General features: G+C 66.9%; 1 protein-coding gene across 4 annotated transcripts; it reads right to left on the bottom strand.

Annotated features, from left to right (window-relative positions):
* Positions 1–1018: 1018 nt before the first annotated feature.
* NSMF (NMDA receptor synaptonuclear signaling and neuronal migration factor) lies at positions 1019–9973 on the bottom strand. Of its 4 annotated transcripts, XM_065927985.1 has the most exons (16): positions 9298–9973; positions 9026–9093; positions 8833–8894; positions 7731–8231; positions 6481–6556; positions 5371–5439; positions 4504–4556; positions 4102–4191; positions 3467–3591; positions 3290–3373; positions 3120–3153; positions 2952–3022; positions 2721–2800; positions 2500–2602; positions 2262–2337; positions 1019–2144 (listed from the first exon to the last, which is right to left on the bottom strand). In XM_065927985.1, exons 1-16 carry the CDS (start codon positions 9385–9387, stop codon positions 2047–2049), a joined length of 1680 nt encoding a protein of 559 aa, XP_065784057.1. In that variant the 5' UTR covers positions 9388–9973; the 3' UTR covers positions 1019–2046. The 4 variants fall into 4 exon arrangements, with proteins under 4 accessions (XP_065784057.1, XP_065784058.1, XP_065784059.1 ...); XM_065927986.1 differs by lacking the exon at positions 5371–5439; XM_065927987.1 differs by lacking the exon at positions 9026–9093.
* Between the last annotated feature and the right edge of the window lie 83 nt (positions 9974–10056).

The raw sequence follows: 10056 nt of genomic DNA, 5'->3' as shown, positions 1-10056 counted from the left end.
TGTGTTTACACTGCTTTGCTCCTGGGTACCTTCTGGATTTGACACCCCCTCCGCATAACGCTTCTAGTGATTCTGTGCGTGAGGGAGGGAAGCTCGTGGACCAGATGTAAGACCTCAAGTCTTCCGAGGGCAGACCCTGCCAGCCCTGATCCACCAGGCTGACCCTGAAGACTGTGGGACAAGCCTACTTGCTGAAGCAGCCCAGATCGACTCCAGCATCCCCTGTGGGAGGCCGGGAGAGGGGCGGGGGCCTGTGACAAAGCTTCTGGCAGCCCTGGGTCAGGTCTGTAGGCGACACAGCCATCGTGCCTCCTAAGCCCTGGGTGAGGTGGGTGGGTCTCACTGGAGGGCTATCCGCCTGGCCCCTCGCCCAGACTTTCATCTAGAGCGAGTTCTCCTGACGACATCACCCCCTTCCAGGCTGCCAGCCTCCAGGTCCCCAGGACCTCCGGCCTCCCAGCCCTCACCTGGGCCACCATGGGCAGCATCCCACCCTCCCCAGTCCTTGGTAGCCCAGATGAACCCACCTGGCACCTGCTGATCTGCCCACAGGAAACTGGACGAGGAGCCTCCAGGAAGCCAGGCCTGGCTGGACCCAACCACATCCTGGCCACTGGGTGCAGGGGGCGCGGGGCACACGTGGGGGTGGCCGGCCAGCCCTGTTGTCACTTCCTGGCCTCCCCTTGTGGACGCACTGCTGACTACGTGGCCCTCAGCTCTGTGCGCAGCGGTGGGGCAGAGGCTGCGGAGCGCAGTGTCTCTGCCCTCATCTGCAGACCACCTGCTCGCCGGCAGCCCCTCAAGTACCTCCTCTTTCCCACAGCCTTTCTCAGAGCCCTGGGAGCCTCCTCCCCAGACCTCTTATAGAGTGTGCCCTTGGTGGGCAGGCCTAGCAGTCCCTGCTCCTCAGTCCAGGGTGCATAGGCGGCCACCACAGCAACAAGCTCAGACCAGCAGGCCCGGAATCTCCCGGGTCCAGGGAGGCAGAGGACGGTGCTGAGAGAGGAGACCCACGCAATGGCCGCAGCGGAGGGTCAGATTTAATGGTCACTCTATGGGGTGTCGTACATTGTTCGGAGCCCGGCACGAGCCCCAACTCCCCTCGACTGGGGACACAGCCGGTGTCTCAGACCAGACTCTGCACAGGGGGGCCAGCCCCCGAGCGCCAGCTATGTACAAGGGCCCGCCCGCTGGGCCATGGCAGGCTGCGCACGCACAGCCCAGCGGCTGCCCCGCCCTCGCTTGGGCCAGGCTGCGGGGTCCAGGCCACCATGGAGCGGGCGGCAGGGGTCTCACCCGCCAGGACCCAGCCCCGGCAGGCCCCACCAAGACCCGGGCCCCTGCCCCGGGAAAGGCCTTCAGAGCTCGGCCGCCAAAAGCTGAGCTGGACAGCAGCAGGGAGCTGGGTGGGTACAGGGGGCCGGGGAGCAGGCAGGGCCTGGCTCGACCCAGGGCGCCCTCCGAGTGAAAGGAAGGCGTGTCCCCGCTGCCCCCGGGCACCCCCGCGGCGCGGCGCCAAGGTCAGGGAAGCAGGGGCGAGGGCAGCGCAAGCACAGACCATCAGGGACTCCTTCGGGGACGGAGCCGGGACGGAGCCAGGCCGGGCAGACAGGCCGCCCTGGTGCTGGTGATCGGATACGGCAGGGCTGGGGAGCTGAGGCAGAGGGTCCTGGACACACATTGAGCCGGGTGATCTACGCCATGACTAGTAACGTAGCACTTAACTAGTTAACTAGTAACGCTGCTTCCCTTTGAATTGTCTCAGGGGTTGTAGAAAATTGCACTTATTTCTATGAACCTGCAGAGGCGCCGCCCAGCACTGAGCCTCCAGGCGAGGCCCGGGCAGCATCCGCCAGCCGTGGGGGGCTCCTCCGGGGCGCGGGGGCGGTGGCTGCTGAGACCCGCGGTGCCGTGAGGACTGGAGCCCTGGGAGGGAACCTGAGCGACGTCTGAGATGCCCTGAAGTGGCCGTGAAGACCGGGACCCACGCGGCACCGGGCAGCCCGGCGCCAGTCTGAGGGAGCGGCCGGGCGGCGGTCCCGCCCCTCACAGAACGTCCTCAAAGTCCAGCAGCTTCGAGTGCTGGCGGCTCTTCCACAGGCGGTACAGCCGGAAGTCAAAGTAGGTCTCAATCATCTGCTTCCCTGAGGCAGGAGGGGCGAGGGCGCGCTCAGCCCCGCCTCCGGGACACCACCCCCCACCCCCGCGGGGACACCCCCCACCCCGCAGGGACGCCACCCGGGCAGGCCAGCCCAGCTCACCTTGAGCCGACAGCTCCAGGGGCGACTCGAAGATTACCCTGTAAGGAGTCATGAGGGTCCTGAGGTTCTGGAAGAGCTGAAAGGAGGGAGTGGACTCTGAGTGCAGGGCAGAGCAAGAGAGCCCCGGGCAGAAGCGGGGCTGGGGAGCAGCAAGTCCCAGCTGGTGAGGCCAGGCACGGGGATCTCTCTGGGAGGGCTGAGACGAAAAGGGAGTCTGCAGAGAAGTGGGGTGCTGTACCTTCTCCCCATTGGGGTTCCCCAGGACGTAGCAGCCCATGACGTGGATGATGTTCGGCTCAGGGTTCACTTTGCTCATCAAGCGGCTCAGCCGCTTCCAGAAGCTGGTGGGGAAGGGGTGGTCACAGGTGGCCTCCAGCCCGATCCCCAAGTAAGAGGGGACATGGCACCGCAGCAGACACCGCCCCCCACCCCCCAGCCCCCGGGGCACCCCCTGCTCACTGGATCATGTCCTCTTCCTTCTCCACTTTGGCAAAGGTGGCCACCTTGTTCTTGAGCAGGTACAAGTGTCCTGGGCCACCCTGTGAGAATCTGCGGTTAGCGGGATGGGACTGCACGCTGGGGGTGTCCAACCACTGTTCCCCCAACACATGCAGACGCAAACGTGCACGTCCCTGGAGGTGGCATCCTCCACCCCTGCCCCACTCCCGAGCAGGAAGGGCTGAGCCCTACCTGGCAGAAAATCAGCATCTTCCAGATTTTGGCCCCCTTGTGGTAGATATTCAGCTTCTTCTCTATCTCCTCTGGGGAGGGAGGGGTGTGAGTGCTGCCCCCACCATCTGTGTGCTCCCCCGACTCCAGCCCCGAGACCAGAAGGCAGAGGGGTCAGAGGGCACATACCCAGAATGTCCTCAAAGGTCGCATGTTCGTGGTCCTGGGGGAGACAAGATCCCAGGTCAGAGCCCCTCTCAGGCAGTACCCCCCACCCGCCCCTGAGATGGGGCTGGGAGCACTCACAGGATGGGGATAGCACCCCCACCCGCCCCTGTGATGGGGCTGGGAGCACTCACGTAGAGGATGGGGATGATGGCAGGGTCGTCCCTGCGGATGATGGTGGGGATGTACTCGGCTTTGGGCACTTTGGAGGAGATGAGCTGCGGGCAACAGGGGAGGCACTCAGGGCCCTGGCCATCCTGCAGCCCCTCCACCCGCCCCCACCGCTGAGCAGTGGCTGCACCGGGCCTCACCATGACCTTGGGCGGCACGAAGCCCTCAGTGTCGCAGGCTGCGGCCTCCAGGCCCTTCTCACTCTCCCAGTCCAGGTCCTCGAGAGCCTCGCCCAAGGTGCAGTGGGAGCTCTGCAAGTCACCACCTGGAGGGCGGGACGTGCCGCCAGGCTGAGGACCATCTGCAGTCCCCCGGAGGTGGGCAGGGGACAGAGCCAGCAAGCCATGTCCCAGAGGGGCCTCCAGGCCAGCAAGAAAACCAGGGCGCTTAAGAGAGCCAAGCTGAGGGCCAGCCGGGCTGCCGCCACCAGCTGGAGGCCGCCTGGCTGGGAAGGCCGTGGGCCCCAGGGCAAGGCCAGTGGCAGCCGGGGTGCAAGTATCAGTTCCAGCCCAGCGTGCCCGGGGTCTGGGCCAAGAAGAAGTCGGGCACTGCAGGTCTCCGGCGACAGGGGCACCAGGCAGGGTAGACAGCAAGCCCTGGCCTTTAGTTACCCCTATCCCGAAGACTGGAGGTGTCAGAGCGCCCCCCTCAGTCTGATAAACCGAGGTCCAGCGGAAGCGCAGAAGCCTAGCCATCTGGCTGCTGGAAGCCTGGGGCTGGGGGCCTAGGGGAGCCTCTGGGGAAGGTGGGCCGGCCCGCGGCGCCGGGCACCTACTGTCTCGGGAGTCGTGAGAGGTGTCGACTTTCATGGGGGTGGGGTCGCTCCAGGACCGGCTGAAGCTCCGCTCGCGCCGCTCGGCGAACGCTGCAGTGAGAGAGAACCCGTTAGGGACGCGGCCTGCAGCCACGCAAGGTGGCTGGGACCTGGGGCTGAGCAGGACGCGCGCCGGTGGGGTCTGCAGGGTGCAGGATGCCGCTGCAACGGGCTGGGTGGGAGAGGGGCAAAAGGCGGACCGGCAGGGCCGGGGTCACGGGCGGTGTCTGCGTGAAGGGGCGGGGCCTCGGCGTGTGAAGGCGCCCGCTGGGGACACCCGCCTTGGGGGCGCGGAGAGCAGCACGCCAAGCGCCAGTGGCCAAAAGCTGCGCCCCCACCCGTCCGCCTTACTCTGGGCCTTACTCTGGGCCTTCACCCGCCGGCTGCCGACCATGCGCAGGTGTTTGCGGAAGTTCCTAGGGGCGGAAGCACGGGGGTGCTGGTGAGGGCCGCCAGGAGGGGTGCGCAGCCCGTCCCCGACTCCGCCCCTTCCCGTCAGGGGTGCCCTCCCGGCGCCCCCAGCCCTCTCACAGGCCAATCCCACCCGGTCCCCTCCCGTCCCCCAGCCCTCCCGCCCGCTGGCTGCTGGGACACTGGCAAGGGTGTCAAGCTTCCTGTCGCCCCCCACCCTCCTCCCAGGACAGCGCCCCCGGTGACCCTGTGCACTTGGTCCCCTCTCCCTGCTGCCCACCCTGCCCTTCCCTCCGTGCACCCAGGCACACTCTGACCACCCCCAGCCTCCTTCCCAAGTGGTCACGGGTTCCTGCTTCCCGCGCACGATGGCCAGGGCAGCACAGAGGGCCCCACCGCGAGGTGGGCTTGGGGCCAGCAGATGCCCCCAACCCTGATGTTGTGTCCCTAGGCCGCCTCAGAGGCAGGTCTCTTGAACCCCAAACTTTGTGTCCTGCCAAGGCCCCACTTGCAAGACGGACAGTCAAGCTTCCTGGACACATCTGAGGTGGGGGTTGGGAGGGTAAGCCTGCCTGCTGATCCACAGCTCTGGGCTTCGAGGGCCCGAGAAAGGCATGGGTGGGCCTGCTGGCTGCAGTTCAGCTCTCAGCCTGGGAGCTCAGGCCACATGATCCCTCCTGCCTGCCGCGTCCCCAGAGCAGGGCCAGGCCAGTGGTCGCCACCGCCCTTCCCCCATCAGGTCCGCTGGACTGGGGGGGCCCAGGCTAGACCGAACAGACAAGAGACAGACCCTGGTGGCGAGTGGCTGGCAGGCCCTACCTCTGGATTACAGACGCGGAATCATTCTCCCGTTTCCGGCGCTTCCTCTCCGCGTAGCCCCTGAACACCCTGGGAAACCGCCACGAGTCAGCACTGCCCTTGGCCGCAGGCGGGAGGGACAGAGACGTGGGGACGGAGGCACCCAGGGCCCTGGGCCAGACAGAGGGCCCCGGCCTGCCTCGCCCTGTCCTCAACGCAGCTCCCAGCAGGCCCTGGGGCAGTTCAGTGCTCGCTGGGACCCAGCACGCCCTCCTGGCCAAGGCCCAGGTCCCTGGCCTGCCCCGACCTACTTGGGGGGTGGGAGAGTTCCCCAGGGACCACCACCATGCCCTCAGGCTCAAGGTCCTCATGGTACTTACGAGATGCTGGAGTTGCAGCGGGAAACGGCAGCGTGAGAGAGAAGACACAGTGAACAGAGACCCTCAGACCTGACCCCACTGGGGTTAGTTTCCTTTTTGTCACTGACTCGAAGGGTCCCTCACAGGCACCCCAGGGTGCCAGCTATGCCACGGGCCAGTCTTTGAAAGGGCAGCAGATGCTGAGGTCACGGTGACCCAGGCTACCAGGTGCTGGTCAGGCTGCTCAGAGGCCTGACTGTGTGCCCTGCCCCTGCTGGGACCCGAGGCAGAGTGGCCCCCGTCCAGCCTGAGGGTGGCAGCGCACACCCCAAGGTCATTTGCAGGGAGCGTCTTCAGCGTGGGGGACACTGCAGAGAGTGCCTCCCTGGAGGGAACTCCTCGAAAGAATACCCAGCCGCGTGATGGTCAAGAGCACGCTCCCCAGGGGACTAAGCTGTGATCACTCGGGGTGCGTGCAAAGGCAAGGAGGCCACTGTTTGGAGCGTGTACCAGGGCAGAGCCAGGCGGCAGCCCGGGAGAAGCACCCCTGCTGGTGACTACATCAGCTGCAGCTCCCCCCAACCCGCTCCCCAGGAGACGGGACAAGGCAGTGGGGACAGAACGGGGTGGGGGTGGGCTGGGGTGCAAGCAGCTGGGCCCGCTTTCCCGCAGGCTGACACTCAGGCAGAACGGGCAGAACGGGGGGCCGTAGCTCCTGAACAGCAGGAAGAGTCCCCCGGCCTGGGCCCCGTGCACAGCAGACACAACTCACGCTTGCATAGTTGTGGTTGCCGTCTGGAAACTGAAAAGGTTTTCCTTGGGGAACCAGGTACGGATGGGGACGTCATCTGGAAGAGGCCAAGGGGGCAGTGACTAGGGTGGCTTAGGGGTTCCTGAGCCCTTCCCCACCTGCCCGGGGCGGGGGATGTTCCTGAGCACAGGGTTCCCTAGACCCATCCCAGGTGGGGGGCCCGGCGCAGGGCCAGCAAGTTCCGAGGCCCACTCAGCTGTTCACGCCGCGACAACTCAGCGGCTTCGTGACGCTCGTCTTCGCTTGGCTCTCCCCCTGCTGCCCACAGCAGACACGTGTTCCCCGGAAGGCACAGCCAGCCTCCAGGGCGCCCAGGAAAAGCACTGACTTGTCGCCTTCAAGCTGGAGAGGCGGGGCAGGGACCGTGGCTGCAGGCTCTCCTGGGGCTCCAGGGCCGTCTCTGCCACCCAGACATTCTGGGGTCCACTTGGTTGGCCCTCGCCTCTCCCAGACCTTCCTGGTGGAGGCCCTCACCAGGCAGGGAGATTGACCCTTCCCAGGGGCCCTATAGCCCCCAGACAGGGTGGGCTAAGGTCACTCTACTCTCTTCCCTGACCCTGTCCCAGAACCTGGCCTGTGTTCCTCAGAGGAGCACGAGGGCCTGGAGATGCCCGCACCCCTGGCCTGTGCCCTGATGCCCCGCTGGGTTGCTGATTTGGAGGCTCAAGAGGTGCCCGGATAGCACATGGCGGGTCTGGCCAGGTAGAATTCTGCTCTTCCGGAAAAGACGGGCTTAGAGCCCAGAAGCATGGGGCCACCTGAATGTCCCAGGCAGCTCCTTCCTGACAGCAGGTCTCCAGGGCTCCTCAGCCATGAGCATCGCTCGACAATCTCGGTGGGGGGCTCTACAGCTGGCTAGGCCCCGACAACTACGTGCCTCCCTTGATGAGCGGGAGTCGCGCTGGGTGGGTGCCAGGGCAGGGACTGTCCCCCAGGGCTCCCGGGAGGCAGCCCCACCTTTCCATTCAACCAGCCTTGCTGCCTGTTTTGCCCTTAAGACTCTCCCGGGCCCCTCGGCCCCCTCGCTGGGGTAGCACGCCTGGCATGACTTGATGCCGGCAAGCCTGAAGCCAGCCATGAAGCCTGACTGGGCATGGGGTGTGGCAGCAGGACACCACCTGCGGGCGGTGCCTGAAGCGCCCTGCACTGTCCGGGGCTCCCGGCGCTTGCTGCTGCAGAGGAGGCTGCCCGACCCCTGACCAGCCCCTCACCAGACACTCGGTCGACGCTGTACATCCTCTCCAGCTTCTTGCGGCGGCCGGGAGCCTCAGGCAGAGGCGGCTGGTCCACCCCAAAGGCCTGAGGGGAGGGACTGGGGGCGAGCTGGGCGCATCCGGGACACTCCTTTGAGCCCTGGCGGCTGCCCGCCCAGCTCTGGCAGGGCCTGCTGACGTCCTCGTGACTGCCGCCCGGGCTGGCGCGCAGGGGCTGGCTGTGGTGGTGGGGGTGCCGCTCCCCTTGCCGCTGCCCCTTCACCACAGCCAGCTCGATGGCCTCGGCCTCCGGGCCGGGCAGCAGGGCCGGCTCCCCTGAGATGGTGTACACGCGGGGCTGGGGGCCCTCACAGGCCGGCTTCCCGCTGGCAGCCTCCTCCGGAAGGCTGCCCTCATAGCGGCCGTTGGAGATGAGGGAGAGGCGGCGCTTGTTCTGAGGAGCCGGCTGCATCTCGGGGGACCCGTCGTGGCCAGAGTAGGCGTCAGCCAGCAGGTGGTCTGGGGGAGAGGCACCAGGTGAGCTTGCAGCCTGCTGGTCCTGCCCTCCCATCTCCTGGTGCTCTGGAGGCAGGGAATGAACACCCAGCGGGTGCCTGGCCCGCTGACCAAACCCTGGGCCCTAACAACTTCACGAAAGGGCTTTCTGAGCTGTGCCATGCCCCAGAGGTTCATACTTCACTTCCATCGGGGCCCCAAACCCCTCTTCTGTGCGTGTGGGTGATGGGGGGCAGGGACAGGCAGGCCACCTCCCAGCCTGCCACCGCACCCGTGTGCCCAGTGCCAACTTCTCCCCTCCCCCCCACCAGCTGGCCCCCAGAGATAGTGGTGCCAGCCCTGGGGGGTGCCAGGAGGCCTGTTGCCATGCCAACGGCCCAGGCTGGGTGGGTGCCATGGTGATGAGTGACTCGCAGCTCCTCCTGGGGCTCTGGGCCAGGGAGGGCAGGGGGCGTGAGGAAGCCAGCCCAGCAGGGCGATAGCTGCCTGCTCACACCACACAGTGTGCAAGGGCTGTGTCTGCCTGGACAGGGGACAGCACACCCTCCCCTAGATTAGGAGCTATGGGTGGACCGGGTCCTGGCACCGCCTCACATGCCCCTACCTGCACCGTTCCGGTTTTCGGGGTGACTCTGGGACAGGTACTCGCCAAACGCTCGGGCTGCTCTGAGGGGGTGGACAGCGGGGTGCGCCGTCAGGGCACACCACCCACTCTGGCGCCCCCACCCCCCACCCACACCCTCTGCACCTGCAAGGGAGGGCTCAGGGGTCATCCCCAGCAAGCACTCCCATCCCACCTCAGACCGCCCAGGGCTGGCAGGTCGCAGTTCCGGGGACCTTGGCGCCCCGCGCATCTTGGCCGGACCTGCAGGCGGGGCCAGGGTCTGCTTTCCCTCCAGCCCGGCCGCCCAGTGCGTGCGGGGGTCGTGAGGTCGGGCACCTCGCCCACCGCAACCTCAGGGACGGGAGCTGATCGGAGGTGGGGGCGGGCGCCGGCTACGCGCATGCTGCAGGGACCGGGACGGGGCGGGGGCGGCGCTGGCCCCGGCGGGTGGCCCGCCGCACTCACCGCACTTTGGCCGCCACCGAGGACATCGCCTCGCTTCTTAGCGCCCTCCTCCGGGAGGCGACGGCGCCCATGGTCGAGGCGGCGGCGCATCCCCAGGCCTCAGAGCGCGCCCCGCGCCCGCCGCCTCCGTCGAGGGTGCCGCGCCGCGCCGAGGACTGGGATCAGGCTCGGGCTCGGGCTCGGACTCGGGACCCGCATGGCAGCTCCGGGGCCCTCCGCGCGCCCCGCCGCACCGGACAGAACGGCCAGGCCCGGGGGTGGCGCTCCGCCCACCGCGACGTCAGGGAGGTGGAAGCCCCGCCCACCTTGCGTCAGAGTGGGGCGGGGCTCAGTGAAGCCCCGCCCGCCCCACGGGCAGTGGGCGGGGCCGGGGACCCGCGGCCTGCGGTCCCCTGGCCACAGGGTCCCAGGCCTGGTCAACGGGCTCCCTGCTCTCGCAGACCCATGTGCCCCGCTCAGAGACCTGCAGGGACCGTGGACCCCAAAGTCAAAGGCCTGACAGATCTCTTTTTTGTACAAAAGGACTCCCTGGAGCTGTTTAATGATCTGAAAAGCCAAGTGCCCGTTCATCTTAGGGAAGACTCTTGTGTACAAAGTGGGAACAACTCCTGAGAGCTCCAGGGGGCTTCATGCTTGGTTGGGAGGATACCAGCAGCATCCCGACCTTGGGTGCCATGCCTGCCTGGCTTGGGGTCCTGGGGTCCCACGTGGTGACCTCAGGCAGGCAGGCAACACTATACCCTGCAGGGTCAGGACTGT

The sequence above is a fragment of the Muntiacus reevesi genome, chromosome 3 (genome assembly GCF_963930625.1).
Source record: "Muntiacus reevesi chromosome 3, mMunRee1.1, whole genome shotgun sequence".
Classification (NCBI taxonomy): Eukaryota; Metazoa; Chordata; class Mammalia; order Artiodactyla; family Cervidae; genus Muntiacus; species Muntiacus reevesi.
The sequence above is the reverse complement of the archived record's forward strand: the minus strand, read 5'-3'. Positions and strand labels throughout refer to the sequence as shown.

Bases quoted from the DNA above. Each gene is read 5' to 3' on its own strand.
- NSMF (XM_065927985.1), bottom strand. From the start codon at position 9,387: ATGCGCCGCCGCCTCGACCATGGGCGCCGTCGCCTCCCGGAGGAGGGC. The intron at 8,232-8,832 runs GTAGGGGCATGT...CCTCTCCCCCAG, and splicing joins CGAAAACCGGAACGGTGCAG to ACCACCTGCTGGCTGACGCC. The intron at 3,374-3,466 runs GTGAGGCCCGGT...TGTTGCCCGCAG, and splicing joins TCGTGCCGCCCAAGGTCATG to CTCATCTCCTCCAAAGTGCC.